The following is a 16,722-nucleotide window of genomic DNA, read 5'->3' as shown; positions in this document are numbered from 1 at the left end:
AGTCTCCTCTCACAACAATTAAAAACTGCGTGAGCCAGACCTAAATGTAGCCCTCGGCTCTCATAATTTACGCAAAGATACTCGGTGAAAAGAAATATGCTTGTGCATTGCAAAGGTTGAACTACTTCTGCCTCAAAACAAACTTTGTAAATGGCGCCAAGAATGCATCAAGAGCTTTTTATGTTTGTGCCTAGATGCCGCCACATTTGTAATACTCATCATCATCTAGGTACATCAGACGTACTGTGTGTATTAACAAAAACTTTTTTTAACATTTAACTTTTTTTTTTCTGGTGTGCATACAAACAGTAGTCATTATCTTAGCTCATTACAAAATTGAATCAAAAGCGCCAACGCGATCGTTCTAGACCGTCGATCCAACTCAATCCGCATCCAAGTTGGAGCGGCTATTTCATTCGAAGCGCGTGCTTACCGGCGTCTTTGTGCGTTTCGGTGACGTTTGCGATTTTGTTTTGGCTCCTGGGGGAAACGGAAAAGCTCCGGCACGATGGCATCGCTGCCTCTCAACCCAAAGCCATTCCTCAACAGCCTGACCGGCAAGCCGGTGATGGTGAAGCTCAAGTGGGGCATGGAGTACAAGGGCTACCTCGTATCCGTCGACGGCTACATGAACCTGCAGCTGGCCAACACCGAGGAGTACATCGACGGCAACTGCACCGGCAACCTGGGCGAAGTACTCGTCCGCTGCAACAACGTCCTCTACGTCAGGGGCGTCGAAGAGGAAGAAGAGGACGGCGAGATGAAGGACTGATGCGTCCGTGGTCGCCTACGGCAGTGTGCGGCGTTCTCGAAGATCAGTGTTGCGTCTGCGCCTTGTGTGAAGATGGTGCCGTCATTTTGTACAGAAAAAAGGAAGAAGCCTCTGCTCATTGTAATCATCCATAATGTGTCCATAAATCTGTTCTGTCTTCGTTACTGGCATTGATTTTTTGTTTCTTATTCTAGAGGCCCGTGTACTGTGCCGAAATTTCCGGTGGTCGAAATTTCCGGAGCCCTCCACTACGGCGTCCCTCATAGCCTGAAAAGGTGATCACGTCAGCTCTAACCTGCTCGAATTAAAGTGCTCTAACGTAGTTTAGTTTTGTTATGAAAGCGAACAGAATATATGAGCTCAGCGTGTCACTTGATTTTATTATTTTTAATTTATTGAGAAGTCGGCATATAGTGTTGCTGTGGAGCTGAGGCAAAAGGTGACATACAAGTCGCCTGACTAGGCCTTTGGCACCACTGTTAGTGCAACACACGTCAGCATGCATGCAGAAGCAAAAATAGTCTTAACAGGTCATGGATGTGGTACATATAAATGCAATAATTACCAGGAGCAGTAACACACGAAAGCAATCATTTGCATTAAATGAGAGAACAGTTTGTAGCGCAGTAAATGCAATAAAACAACAAGAATAGAACAGAAGTAATCATATATGTGCCACAAAAACAACGCTTTCTTTCCTGAAGGTGAGCAAGGAGAATGGTTTATCTATTATATCAACTTTATCACGGTAACAGTTGAAATGGGGAATTTGCCACTGAAGTAATTGCGTTCCATACCCAGTCCTTACTCGAGAATTGATAAGGTTTGATTCTGAGGGTGGAATGCAGACCTGTCAAATGTATTTAAGAACTCTGCACAGTCTGTTTTGTACTGTCAATATATAAATTCTGACAGTTGCTTGTTTCGCTAATCTGCCCCACTGTTTTTATGGAGCAGCAACCACCACTGAGTTGGTCTGGCCAGCATTTTACATGCACACACCATGCAGAGCTGTTGATTTCTTGGAGAATTTGACGCCTCTGTTTTGCAGCCAACTGAGTTCCAAATATCACATTTTATGGTGCTACTCTCAGGCTTGCATGTCTTAGGCATCTACAGAATTATTCCGACATTCCGTGTGTCTGGAAACCAGCCTTTCTCTTGGGGCACGGTCAGCATGCTATCTTTCAGATACCTTGGTTACCTATAATGTCCCTTCAGTAATGTGTCAATGCTTGATTCTGGAGTACAAAATACTACATCATTTTCAGGTTTGCTAATGGTGTATTCTTGGTAAAATATCCCTTGAGGTGTGAATTATGATCCAGAAGGGAGAAAATACTCCTTGTAAGGAGTATGTCAAGAATGCACAGAAAAAAAATTAGAATCTTTCCTGATGATCAGTTACACAGTTTTTATCGGGTCCTCATTTTTTAATTTATGTACTTCGAAATACTGCAGGACAGCTTTGGCCCAAGCAGGAGATATTTAGGTGATATTCACTTTGTGACTGAACATTATTTTTGAGTTCTTGATTATATTTCTTGTAACTCATTCCTGTCACAGTAAACAAATCAACGCATTTTAGGCATTGTAAAGGATTTATGTTTGCAAAACAAGCAAATGAAAATGGGCACTCACGAAAGCCTTACCAGAGCTACCATAGAACATGGAACTATGCATTAAAAAAAAATGATTTCTGCGCCATTTTGCATGCATGACTTGATACCTTTCTGTGCAAGACTTTTCAGACTTGGACACAATTTTTGTGTCCAAATTTGTGGAAATTGTCCTAGTATAGGCGAGATTTGATATTGCTCAGGTCATGTCCACAAATGTGGACGCAAATTCTTTAGGGGATATTTGCTTTATTCAATGAAAATTCACGCGAACTAAAGGTATTACTGAGAAGAGAAAGGTAGCCTTACGAAACAATTTTAAGCTCTCGCAGCCTACCTCATACAATAACAGTGGTTTCAATTCAGAGAGAACTCTCACAGAAAAATAGTTTTTAGAAATAGTTTTTAGAAGTGTACTTCGTATGTGAGAGATGGTAAATTTTTGTGTTATGAAAGACTTAGGGATCGAAAAAGTACCTCACCTTGTTCCTGACAAAATTCCAGTCTAGAAACCACCTTGAAAGCAGCTTTTGGTTGAGCAGTTTGGAAATGATAGTTTTCCTAATGTTTTTGTTTTCCCAAAAAGTGCAAACTGAGAACAATAAATTCGAAATTTCGGAACGTGCTGCTTCATTTTATAGCTAAAAATAACTTATCAAAGTAGCCTACTGCGTAGGCTGGGCCCTCCTGTTCGAATACAACGGTTCTCTGTGGCCATTGTTTCAAGTTTTCATTTTCTTTCTGTCTTTCTGTTTTCTGTGCTCATGAAATGCTTTCCATGGGTGAATGGAAAGATAAAAAAATAGCCAGCGGTGAACACAGCCAGAACAAAGTCTGGCTTAGTGAAGCTCCAAGCGGCGTGAAAACAGCGTTGGAAGGCATTACGCTGCATTTCCACCAATACAAGCTTCTCTTTCAGTTTGCCAGCCAATCGTCATTTGCCACAGCCAGAAAAAATGCCTTTTTTAGTTTTTGTTTAGTGGTGTCGTGAACTCTATATAGAAGGTCTGCATGGCTAGAATGAGCAAAAAACAAGCTTTCTTAACGTAGGCATTCACCTCAAGTTCAGTTTCTTGAGCGCTCTGTGGCCGCGTCTTGAAAAAAATGTTCTTGGGCAGTTTCGATGAAGAATACGCACCACCATCTCATGAAAAGAGTTAATTTTTTTTTGTTTCTACCGTGCATATAACAACCAAACTTGGTCAGCAGTTCCTTTAATAAATCAGGAATCCAAGACAACACAAATTTAAAAAGATTTTTTTTCGTGAAAATTGTGATTTTAGCCCCGCATGGCCCCTTAAGGCTCTAGTTGTAAGCTCTTGATGCCAACAGAACACAGCTGCTGGCAAAAAAAATCAATTTAGGAAGGAACGAAAGGGCCTGTGACACTCTCAGCTATTAATGCATAAACTACTCTGCACCTTCACCACAGTTTATGGTTTATGGTTTATGGTTTATGGGGTTTAACGTCGCAAAGCGACTCAGGCTATGAGAGACGCCGTAGTGGAGGGCTCCGGAAATTTCGACCACCTGGGGTTCTTTAACGTGCACTGACATCGCACAGTACACGGGCCTCTAGAATTTCTCCTCCAAAGAAATTCTAGCCGCCGCGGCCGGGATCGAACCCGCGTCTTTTGGGTCAGCAGCCGAGCACCTTAGCCGCTGAGCCACCGCGGCGGCTCCTTCACCACAGTGTTTCTGTACTTCAATGAAATGGAACTCAATATATACACTAAGAGTAATGCAACCGTAGACTGCTCGACCTAAGAAAATGTTCTTAAAATTATTGAAAGACGCCTTGACAGAGAAACAAGCCTCAAGTAAAAGAAAGTAAATGATGCATACGCTGAATTTGATGGCAGAGTCAAGCCAATGGTCAGCAACAACATGTCTGTGTGATGCGTGGCCCAAAAGCAAGTCCTGCTTGAATGTGCCCAGAAATATACACCTGGAGCTACCTTTCGTTGATGTGATGGATGCCTATGAAGAACCTATATATGAAACGCCAGTCTTCAAGCGGTAGCGGAAGAATCTGCTTGTTAGCTAGTTGGTGCATAGGAAAGCAACACCCAACAAGAAAACGACCAGCAACCACGAAAGAAACCATATGCAGCAGCTGTAAAGCCGTTTGCACTGCACTACTTGAGAAGAAATAACGTTAACGGAACTCCACACAGTGCCTTGCAGATAAGCTGAACCACCAGGACAACCTCGGCCAACACCTATCGAGCTTCGGCAGAAAATTCAGCCTTTCTATTTTAAACCTGAAAATCAGAAATTTGTGCAGCACTGACAAACACCACTCAATTGAACAACCAAACACCAGCAAACTAAGCCTGAGTGATATCTGCAAAGACAGTGTCCAATGAGCAGCGACACCAAGGTAGTGAAGAGGTGTTTAAGTTGCTGGGGCATGACAGTTCACTCGTGTTGATTCATTTTGCTGCCTTTGTAAGGGCTGCAAAATGAGGAGGATAGAAGAGAGAGGATTAGAGGAAGAGCTGAATGCCACAAATGTCCACGACGTGTGGTTTAGTGCCCATCTCATTTCACTTTTTGAGCAGAAGCATGGCTTTCAGTAATTAACGAATCAACAAGCATGCACGAGAGAGCTAAAGGACGCGACAGCAAGACAATATTAATGATGACGTAATCAATCGGCAGTCAATTCGATGTGGAGCAATTCATGTCAGTGAGGGCTCCCATGACCATGATATTAAGCTTTTGTGGCCAAAATGCACAATTCAACTAAAGCTGAAATGCGAGCATTCATCAGCTCTACTAATATAGTTGTTCTTAGCCTCAGAATTAAAGAACACAGCCTACACCCACTATTAGTGAGTGAATGAGACTCGGGAAGCTGCGATATGGTGCTGAAAAAATAAGGGCTTGTAAATTTAAAATTGAATCATAAGTTGAAATTTGTGAGATTAGTATTGAGTAGGACAGATGGCTTTGAGGTGAATATAATATAAAAAGGAAAGAAGTTATGTTACCCAACATAACTCATTTCTCCCTCAGCTGGACCCCAGAGTGCTTTAAATGATGATGACAAGTATATATGCAATACATGCGTTCCATTTCTTTTTTCATGGCTGTGTTTTAGGAACACACTTCTTCAGTTTGAACTACGTGTATAGGTTAAAATAAACTGCAAATATTCCCCTCAATTCACAACCAATTATTCGCTTTGCAGTCAAAATCTGACATTCATACACACTTAAACAAAACATCTGGTGCGGTATTTCTGTGTTAGTGCTGCCTTCTAAAAATTAAAATGTGCCTTCAATTTCTCTGCTTCTCATAAAATAAACTTTAAACAGATGCACAAACTGCATGTTTCAACTGTTTTACTGAATTATCTGTTGTATGAAGGGTGCAGTGAGAACTCCATACTGTAGCTGGGCACGAGCACAGAGGAACTGATGCTTGGGGAGGGGGTTGCTGCTGAGCCTAATGATGCCTCTGGTCAAAGTATGTCTCGGGCGCTTGATCCTCAGTTCCGTCTAATCGACATTCGTGTTTTCACAGGCCTTGAACTAGTACGTCAAGGAACAAACCACACACACAGATGGAAAAGTATTACTTTTATTAAGGACGAATGTTAACGTAGCAAAAGCACACATTAGCTTGCATGAGGGTGTCACACACGGCGATCGACTGTCTTCCACGCGCACAGCTCACACACATCTAGCAAAGTGCTATCACTTTCACATATGCACATGTCTTGCAAATGTTCTGTTGAACTGTTCTTAACATAGATGTTTTGGCACACTTCTTCCAATGCTCGGTCTGCTTCTTCGGAAGTCGGAGACAACATTGCTTTCTTTGCACGGGCGTAGTCACTCACTGGATGCCGCTAATGCAGGAAACGACCATTTGTAGCAAAAATTTTCACTGCATTAAAAACAGTATTCATTCTTATTCATGAATACTATTTTAATGCAGAACAAATTTCTGCTGGCATTCATATGCAGCAGTAGCATACAAAAATTAATACGCAGAAAACCAAAAAAATGTTCAACGGTCTCGCAAGGGGAACAGTAGTTTACATTTAGTAGCTAGGTACTGGAAGTGGTAAGGGAATACATCTACTTTGGGCAGGTAGTGACCGCAGATCCCGATTCCAAGAGAGAAATAACTAGAAGAATCAGAATTGGATGCAGCATATTTTGCTGGTTCTCTCATAATGTCAGTTTACCAATTTCACTGAAGAAAAAAGTGTACAAAAGCTGTATACCTTACCGGTACTCACCTATGGGGCAGAAACGTTTGGTTTGGTTTATTGGGGTTTAACGTCCCAAAGCAACTCAGACTATGAGCGACGCCGTAGTGGAGGGCTCCGGAAATTTCGACCACCTGGGGTTCTTTAACGCGCACTGACATTGCACAGCACACGGGCCTCTAGAATTTCGCCTCCAAAGAAATTCAACCACCGCGGCCGGGATGGAACCCGCGTCTTCCGGGCCAGTAGCCGAGCACCATAACCACGGAGCCACTGCGGCAGGGCAGGGGCAGAAACGTGGAGGCTTATGAGAAGGGTTGAACTTAAATTGAGGACAACGCAGCGAGCTATGGAAAGGAAAATGATAGGTGTAACGTTAAGAGATCGGAAGAGGGCAGGGTGGGTGAGGGAACAAACGCAGGCTAATGACATCCTAGTCGAAATCAAGAAGAAATGGGCCTGGGCAGGGCATGCAATGCAAGGGCTTGATAACCGATGGTCATTAAGGGTAACGGAGTGGACACCAAAAGAAGGCAAGCATAGCAGGGGGCTGCAGAAAGTTAGGTGGGCGGATGAGATTAAGAAGTTTGCGGGGATAAAGTGGCTGAAACTATTTTTGGGGCACTTTTTGTTCACATGCCACTGGTTACTTCTAAAGAGTCATAACAATGAGGTATGCTAGCCATATAGCTCCAGAAAGAAGCCAGAACATCAAGTGGCAGCTCACAAGATGCAAGTACTTGTTTGTGAAATGTCCCAAGTTAGACTGCTGTCAAACACTGAGCACTTTTTCCAATGGGACCTAGCGCAGTTTATTTATTTATTATTTATTTACAAATACTGCTGTCTCTGAGGAGAGACATAGCTGGAGTGGGTAAATACATTAGTAAAAACAAATAACATGGGTAGCATAGAGATAGATAATACAGAAGCATTAAATACCGATCAACAGGTCAAATTGTCAGGCAACTGAACAACAAACTCTTCAATTGGCAATGAACGAATTGAACTGTCCAATCTATTCCAAATTTCAACAGTTAGAGGAAAAAAATAAAATTTAAAACAATCTATATGTGGTTTGAAGGGAACAATGTTTAAGGGGGGACACTGGTCTTGAAAAACAATTTTTATTAATGAAGTCACAGTTACGAAATCTTCAGGGAATATGTATTTTTGTGTGCTGATTCTAAATGTGTCATTTAATTTCATGCAAAACAATTCCTTGAGCACTTATGCACATTTTATGATAGTATTTTGCGGAGAGTTTTGAAGAAAATTTGCTGCGGGAAACTTGCTGAAATGTATGCCATTGGGTTCTCTTGACACCAAGGAATACAATAAGGGTGAAATTGTCTTCCTGCCTATCATAGAACTTGAGTTATAGAGTTTTGAAGTTGTCGCTTCAGAAATGAGAAGGAAAGTGTGTATTCATGTTTTTGAAGAGGCAGCTTCAGTACCCTTTTACTCCAGTTCTATGATAGCCAGGACGATAATTTTACCCTTATTGTATTTCTTGGTGTCACGAGAACCCAATCACATACATTTCAGCGAGTTTCCTGCAGCAAATTTTCTTCAAAACTCTCCACAAAATACTTGCATAAAAAGTGCATAAGTGCTCAAGGAATTGTTTTACATGAAATTAAACGACATATCTAGAATCAGCGCTCAAAAATACATGTGCCCTGAAAATTTCATAACTATGACTAAATTAATAAAATTTTCTTTTCAAGACCAGTGTCCCAGTGTCCAAGTTTGTTGTTGGGTGGTTCCGTCGGGTTGCACGTGCGCTTGAGGACACAAATGTGAAGGGTGCCTGAATGCCAGATGACGTGTGAACGATCTTGTGCAGCATAATGATGCGTTCACGTGTGCACCTATGTTCTAAAGTTTGTAAAGATAAGCTGTACATATGGGAAGAAGTTGTGCTGATCCTGACTTGTCTTGGCAAGAGTGATTTGAGGTCACTCCTCTGCATGGTCGCCTAAATGGGATAGGTTTCAGCCAGGGTGCCACAAGGCTTGGTTTTAAGATGGATGTTATTGTTTTATCCAGACATACTAGAGCGGAACACCTGCCATCAGTTTTTAACACGTGACCTAATGAAGAACATCATCGGCAGTGCTTAACAAACGGACAAACAAAACACAAGGCATATTCAGAAACAACCAACATGTTCAAAACAAGAACAAACGTTCCTCCCGCTGATTCTATACGAGAAATGGCAAGTGTTTAGAGCCAGGCCAGGCTTCTACAGCGCCGATAAACAATCATCATCATCATCAGCCTGACTACACCCACTGCAGGGCAAAGGCCTCTCCCATGTTTCTCCAATTAACCCTGTCCTTTGCTATTTGCCGCTACTGTATCCCCGCAAACTTCTTAATCTCATCCGCCCACCTAACTTTCTGCCGTCCCCTGCTACGTTTGCTTTCTCTAGGAATCCACTCCGTTACCCTTAAGGACCAGCGGTTATCTTGCCTTCGCATTACATGCCCTGCCCAAGCCCATTTCTTCCTCTTGATTTCAACTAGGATATCATTAACCCGCGTTTGCTCCCTCACCCACTCCGCTCTCTTCCGATCTCTTAACGTTACACCTATCATTTTCCTTTCCATAGCTCGCTGCGTTGTTCTTAACTTAAGCTGAACCCTCTTTGTTAGCCTCCACGTTTCTGCCCCATAGGTGAGCACCGGTAGGATACAGCTGTTATATACTTTTCTCTTCATGGATATTGGTAAGCTACCATTCATGACCCGAGAGAACCTGCCATATGCGCTCGACCCCATTCTTATTCTTCTAGTTATTTCCCTCTCATGATCCGGATCTGCGGTCACTACCTGCCCTAAGTAGACATATTCTCTTACTACTTCTAGCACCTCGCTACCAATTGCGAACTGCTGTTCCCTTGCAAGGCTATTGAACATTACTTTGGTTTTCTGCATGTTAAACAATGCAACGATAAACAATGCAAGTACTAAAAAGAGGCCCCAGAAAGACTAGCAAATAAAGCGCTGCCAATTCTCCCCTAAGGGGACCCAGAGGCTCCTCAAATCACCGTATCTGCAAAAATCACTTTATATGCAGCACAAAGGTATGAATACAGTTAATTTTTTCCAAACTACCCTTCAATATAGCTGATCACAAAATGAACAAGGGAGGGGAAAACCTCAGGTTGCTTGAGCCAACGTTTCGACAAGGGGACTTGTCTTCGTCTGGGCAAAGCGTTCATCATTGGCAGGGAATAAATAGGGCCTTCGCTCCGAGGAGGAAGGCCCCGGGGGTGGGGAAGGAAAGTGGTGTGAGAGGGGATGCGTGTCAGGAAGGGGAGGGAGGTGAATCTTGATTCGTTAAGCTGCAATATTGGAAAAACGTATACCCGGGGGGTGTGTAATGAACAAAGGCTTTAAAGGGGCTGCGACGGGGGGGAGGCGCTGGGTGGACCTGTAAAACTCAGATAAGAGGATTAGTCAGCGTGGCACAGGGAAATGAGAACAAGGCAAACAAAATAGGCTGGCACTGGAAGGAGAAAGAAAGGGGAGGGCATTTCTAAGGAAGGACAAGGCAGGGGGGGGGGGGGAGAATGGCTAGAGTTCAGAGAAAGCCAAAAGGTGGGGGCTGGAGGGGGTAACAGGAATGTCATGGTTTCCGAGAACTGATAGCAGGAAAAAAAAGAAATAAAGGGTGAAAAAAGGGAGACGGTGAGAAGGCGGGAAATGTGGTGGAAGATATGACATGGGAAGGGTGAAAAGAGCAGTAATATACTTATGCGAGGTTCTAGGAAATGGTCTGACCACGTGCAAGATTAGTTAGTTATATTGATTTTAATGGCGCAAAAGCAACTGAGGCTATGATGCGCCAAACACAAGGTTGGAGTTTTTGTTAAAAGTGAAGCTTTTTATGCTTAGAGTTTGTTTTAAATGCTGGCTTCCTTGAGAAACCTAAACATACAAGAGAAGTCAACCAGTGCTCGATCATCTAAAAGTAACATGGGGTGTAATGGGATGCTTTCCCTGTAAAATGTTGTAAAATATTTCTTTCTTAGTTCTTCTAGTTTGATACATGAAATTAAAATGTGGTTCACCGTGAGTTCAGCACCACACATTTCACAGAGAGGTTTGTTTTGTTTGGTTAGTAGAAAGCTGTGCGTGAGGTGGGTGTGTCCAATGCGGAACCGACATAAAATAACTTCGGTAAAACGTTCTTGATGCCTACATGATTGCCATTCCCCTAAAATTGGTTTCACAGAATGTAGTTTGTTGTTTACGTTATCTTGCCATGCAGCCTGCCACTTATTTCTGAGTTTACTGGTGATAAACTTTAAACAATCCCTGTACGGTATGTTCACTTGCTTTATTTGGCCATTCCGGGCTTGTGCAGCGCATACATCTGCTTTCTCATTGCCCACAATTCCAACATGGCTAGGAACCCAGCAGAATTTAATGTTATGATTTTGTTTTGTGATTTTAATTATGTTATGTATGATGTTTCCTATTATGGGTTCAGCAGCATTTCTGGAGTGCAGTGCTTTAAGCATACTCAGGGAATCGGTGTAAATGGTGCTATTTTTGATGTTCTCTCTTACTATTTTTTCTACAGCTACAAAGATGGCATAACACTCAGCAGTAAAAACCGATGCGCATTCTGGTAGTCGCATTATCTGTTTATTTTTTCCTTGGATTACTGCACTTCCAACGTGACTTTCTGTTTTTGAGCCATCGGTATATAATTCAATGTAGGTGTCATACTTTTCTTGTAGTGCAAAGAATTCCTGTAATATGTACTCATTCGGCGTTTGCTTTTTATCTAAATGTGTCATTGTGAGGTCGCATACTGAAGGCAGGCTGTACCATGGTGGTAAATATTCATTCCTTTGTGCAATATTCGGTAGGGCATCTAGTACTGTTAGCTCTTCGCATTTATCTTCAAAGCGCAGTAGTAATGGCCTGATAGAATGTGGTTTGTTGATGAATAATCTTTTACATGGGCACTTGGTGACAATTGGGTGGCAGAGATGTTTCGGAAGAGAACGGATTTTTAAGACGTATGAGCATGTAAGGGCGATTCTTCGATCCTCAAGAGCGGCTTCATTAGTTTCAACGTAAAGGCTAACTACTGGTGACGTTCTGTATGCTCCAGATGATAGGCGCAGACCAAGATTATGAATGGGGTCTAATCTTTTTAAGTAGGATGCTCTTGCCGAACCATATACTATGCACCCGTAGTCCAGCTTGGAGCGCACCAGAGAGCAATATATTTGTAAAAGGCTTGCTCTATCAGACCCCCACCGCTTCCGTGAGAGAACTTTTAAAATATTGAGGGCTTGAGAAGCTTTCTTTTTAAGGTGGTTAATGTGTGGTAGAAATGTGAGTTTCTTGACGAAAGTTAGGCCTAAAAATTTGTATTCTTGTTTAATTGGTAGCGCAGTGTGATTCAGGTATAGATTGGGATCGACCTGTGGGCCTCGTCGCAATGAAAAAAGAACAGCTACTGTTTTTTGAGGAGAAAATTTAAATCCATTTCTGTCTGCCCAAGCACCTAGTTTATTTAGTGTGATTTGTATTTTTCTCTCACAGGTTGATATGCTGGAGGATGTGCATGCTATTTGTAGGTCATCTACATAAACTGAATACATTATGGACTTGGGTATTGCTTTAGCTAAGGAATTCATTTTTATTATGAACAGTGTAGTGCTTAGAATACACCCCTGGGGTACGCCGTTCTCTTGGGTGAAAGTCATGGAGAGAGTTGCTCCTAGGCGGATTCGGAATGTGCGGTTAGCCAGGAAGTCGTTCAAGCAGTTCAACATCCTGCCGCGGATACCTAGCTCTGCTAGGTCACGGAGGATGCCGAACTTCCACGTGGTATCGTAGGCCTTCTCCAAGTCGAAGAAGACCCCAATACAGTGCTGCTTGTGGATGAACGCCTCCCGGATGGTGTTTTCTAGGCGGACAAGGTGATCTGTGGTGGAGCATGCTTTTTTAAACCCACATTGGTGTGTATCTAATAGTTGCCGAGATTCAAGTATGAAGGTCAGTCTAATGTTTATTACACTTTCAAAAGATTTAGCAATGCAGCTGGTGAGGGCTATTGGTCTGTAACTGCTAGGACTTGTTGGTGGTTTTCCGGGTTTCAGAAAAGGTATTATGACTGCTTTTTTCCACTCGTCAGGTATATTTCTAGTTATCCAGATTTTATTAAAGAATTTTAACAGTGCCTCTACAGCAGCCTCGGAGAGATGGGCAAGCATAGCGTAATGCACGTTGTCTGGTCCTGGTGCTGTCTTTTTTCCAGAAGATAATACCTTATTTAATTCTCGCAGTGTGAGAGGCTAATTGTAATCCTCATGTATACCTGCTCCGGATGGGAATTTTTGTTTTTCAGCTATTGCTTTGTGTTTCTGAAATGTGTGTAGTTGGATGAGCTTGAGATCTCAGCAAAATGCTTGCCCAATATGTTGGCCTGTTCTTCTAACCATGTTTGTGTCCCGGGTGCTGTCAAGAGCGGAAGTGTGAAAGGGGTATGGTCACCAGTAAATTTACGAAGTTTTTCCCACATTTTCTTTGATGTTGTTGAGCTGTTTATTGAAGAGACATATTTCTGCCAAGAGGTTTTCTCTGCATTTCTTCACACATACCGCGCTCTGGCTTTTGCCTTCTTAAAGGTAAGTAAGTTCTCTGCAGTGGGATATCGACGCAGAGCGCTCCAGGCTTTGTTTTGTTGTTTTTTTGTTAATGTGCATTCTTGTGTCCACCACGCTTTGTGTTTCTTTTATGCAAGTTCTGTTGTTTGTGGTATAGCGAGTGTTGCGGCCGATATTATGCATTCAGTAAACTTCTCATTAATTTCATCTGTGCTGAGGTCGTCACAAAATTCCTTTTCCAGAGTGGCACTTTTTGTAAAGAGTGACCAGTCGGCGAGCTGAATTTTCCAGCGCCGTGGCCTTGTGGGGATGATTGGAGTGGACGATGAGAGCCTGATGACGGTAGGTAAGTGATCGCTGCCCATGGGGTCATTTAAAACATCCCATTTAAAATCGTTAAAAAGTAATGGTGATGCGAAAGCTAAATCGAGAGAGCTCATTTTTGCTGAGCTTGGACAGCAATATGTGGCTTTTCCCGTATTTAAAAGAGAGAAATTATTCGAAAGTATAAACTCTTCGATTGTTTGGCCTCTAGAGTCACAGCGTTCGCTTCCCCAAAACGGAGAGTGAGCGTTAAAATCGCCAACTACCAGAAATGGCTCCGGCAGTTCATCGATCAGGCCTTCTAGATCTTGGCATGTAAATGTGATGTGTGGGGGAAGATATACAGAACATATTGTTATGGTTTTGTAGCTGATGACGCTAACCGCAACCGCCTCAAGTTTTGTTTTCAGTTTGATTTCTTGAGCCGGGACGCTGCTTTGGATGATGATTGCGACGCCTCCCGAGAGTCTATTTGCATATTCGCGATCACGCCTGAAAGTTGTATAATGTTTTAAGATATTTGAATGTTGTGGACCAAGATTGGTCTCCTGGAGACATAGGGCTAGAGGCATCACTGGCCCTAGAATATGTGTTATGTCACTGTAGTTCCTCAACATTCCTCTACAGTTCCATTGAACCACAAATGTCATGTTTGTGTTTTTGGGTGGGAATGGAACGGAAGAAGTTTACTGTTCTGGGCCCGTTACCGGGGTTCTATCTTTTCTTCGCTCGTGAGAGCCGGTCCGCCGCTGCAAACCGGGCGGAGTGGGAGTTGTATCCATCACCTCACCAGAGGTGCTGGAGGACCGCGAAGCCGCGGATGTGTTGGTGTCGGGCCTCCCCCGACGGGGGGAAGTCCTGCGGGATGCTGGCCCATGGGCCGGCACTCCCTGGCTTGGAGTTGGCAGAGCAGCCTTCGCTGTCCCTGCCTGGGGCGTGGGTGGCACTGCCACAGGCGCAGTACAACTGGCCTCGGCAGGTGCCGGAGTGCTGTGTGGTGCTACGCCCCTGCGCACCACATCAGCGAAGTTTGGTTTTGCTGAGAAGGAGAATGTATTTGTGAGTGCAAAACGCCTTCTGGCTTCTTTAAATGAAATGTTTTCTTTGGTCTTTATGGTGATGATTTCTTTCTCCTTTTTCCAGGACGGACACGCCCTGGAGTACGCAGCGTGCTCTCCTTCGCAGTTTGCGCAGCGTAGTGCTGCGTCACATTCCTCAGACTGGTGGTCCTTTAACGCGCATTTCGTGCAGGTTTTGCGGCCGCGGCAGCTGTTGGCCATGGCCAAACTTCTGGCAATTGAAACAGCGACGGGGATTGGGTATGTAGTGCCTTACGTTGACTTTCAGGTATCCTACTTCGATTGTTTCGGGCAGGCTGCTGGTATTAAATGTAAGGACCATGTGTTTAGTGTCTATTTCCTTGTTATCCTTGCGGATTTTGATCCTATGGACGTCAATTACATTTTGATCGGAGAGTCCTTGAAGCATTTCGGTTTCTGTTAGATGGATGAAGTCAGCCTCTGAGATAACGCCTTTGACTGAGTTGAGGGATCGGTGGGGAGTAACGGAGACAGAGATGTCGCCTACAGAAGCAATTTTTATGAGTTTCGAGCACTGGATGCTCTCGCGTAGTTCAAGGAGTAGGTCGCCGCTGGACATTGTGGATACCTTGTAGCCAGGCCCCAAGGTATCTGTTAAGCATTTAGTAACAAGAAATGGGGATATGATTCGAGCTTGCTTTTCTTCAGAGTTACTGTTTATAACATGAAATTTTGTGAAAGTTTGTTTCTTTTTCGTGAAAAAGTCTGCTGCTTCGTTCCGCCCTCTTTTGAGAGAGCGATCGTGTTTGGAAAGGGGGGGAGCCATAAAAAATTGATGTTTTTCGGTCATGGTGCCAGCCACCCACCATGGAGTCCAACAAGGGGACGCGACAGGAACTTGAAAGAAAGTCCTGCCCACGCCAGCTGTACACCTTAACTATAACCTAATATGACTCAACTCAGGGTAGTTGGTCACACACGGTTAACCCTCGCCGCCAGGAAAAAGAGGAAAAAACGAAGAAGAGAGGAGGATACAGGAAAGTTGTAAGAAAGGAAATAGGAAAGTGAAAGATAGAGGGGAGGACAGGAAAAGGCGACTGCCGATTTCCCCCGGTCGGGTCAGGCCGGAGGTGCCGTCTACAGGAAGCTGGGGCCAAAGTGGTGTGTTGCCTCCGCCGAGGGGCCTTAAGGGTCCAAACGCTCGGCATCGGCTCAACCACCAGGATCCCCTTTTCCCCGGACACGGCGATGCCACGCACGGCTAAGCGCGGATGCTCGGGTCCGTGGTGACGCATTGTTCACCATCATCCCCCTGCGGGGATGTCCCTGCGGATGCTCGGGTTAACCCTGTGGTGTCGCCACTCACCAACGTCTGCATGCTGCAGATGCCCCCCTGCGGGGAACCACGTGCAAGACATTTGTTAATTTAAAATTATGCTAACCCTGGAATGTACCTGAGAGATTCCAGGTTTCCTCTAGACATGTTAATCCCTGTTGGTTGCAGTGTTTTAAATTTGTGGATTAGGAATGCTTCTCTGTATTTTCTATCCCTAGTCGATTTGAAGCCTGACTGAGGAATGACCAATTTGAGTTCGTCGAATTTGTGATGGCGTTGATTAAAATGGGTCGACACTGGCTTCTGTTCATTCCGTGTTGTGTCAGCCCGGTGCCCGTTTAATCTGGCACTCATTGTTTGCCCAGTTTCTCCGATATATTGTTTCTGGCAGAAGGAGCACTGGAGCATGTAGATAATATTGGACGATGTGCAGTCAAAACTGGTCTTTATATCGAAACTGAAATCGCTTGCCGTACTTTTAACCGTAGTGTCCCTTTGTAAATGTTTGCATGTCTTGCATCTAGGTCGAGAGCATGAAGTTACTGTCGGTGGTGGTTTCTTACCGAGCCTAGCATGCACCAGGATGTCCTTCAGGTTTGTGTTGCGTCTGTATGTTACTCTTGGTGCGTCGGGAAATATTTTCTTGAGACGGTCGTTACCAGTTAAAATGGGGTGGTATTTCCGCAGAATATTGTTTATGTTTGGAAGCGCGTTTGAGTATTTCGTTATAAGTGCAGGAGGTCGTTGACTGTTAGCTTTTGTTCGT

The 16,722-nt window shown here is 43.7% G+C and overlaps 1 protein-coding gene across 1 annotated transcript; it reads left to right on the top strand.

Moving 5' to 3' along the window:
• Positions 1–391: 391 nt before the first annotated feature.
• Positions 392–936, top strand: SmF (small ribonucleoprotein particle protein SmF). Its single transcript, XM_089585822.1, has one exon. It carries the CDS (start codon positions 509–511, stop codon positions 770–772), a length of 264 nt encoding a protein of 87 aa, XP_089441948.1. The 5' UTR covers positions 392–508; the 3' UTR covers positions 773–936.
• Positions 937–16,722: the final 15,786 nt, after the last annotated feature.

The sequence above is a fragment of the Amblyomma mixtum genome, chromosome 4, assembly GCF_055824585.1.
Source record: "Amblyomma mixtum isolate Tamu chromosome 4, ASM5582458v1, whole genome shotgun sequence".
Taxonomy (NCBI): domain Eukaryota; kingdom Metazoa; phylum Arthropoda; class Arachnida; order Ixodida; family Ixodidae; genus Amblyomma; species Amblyomma mixtum.
This window is presented reverse-complemented; position numbering and strand designations above follow the sequence as displayed.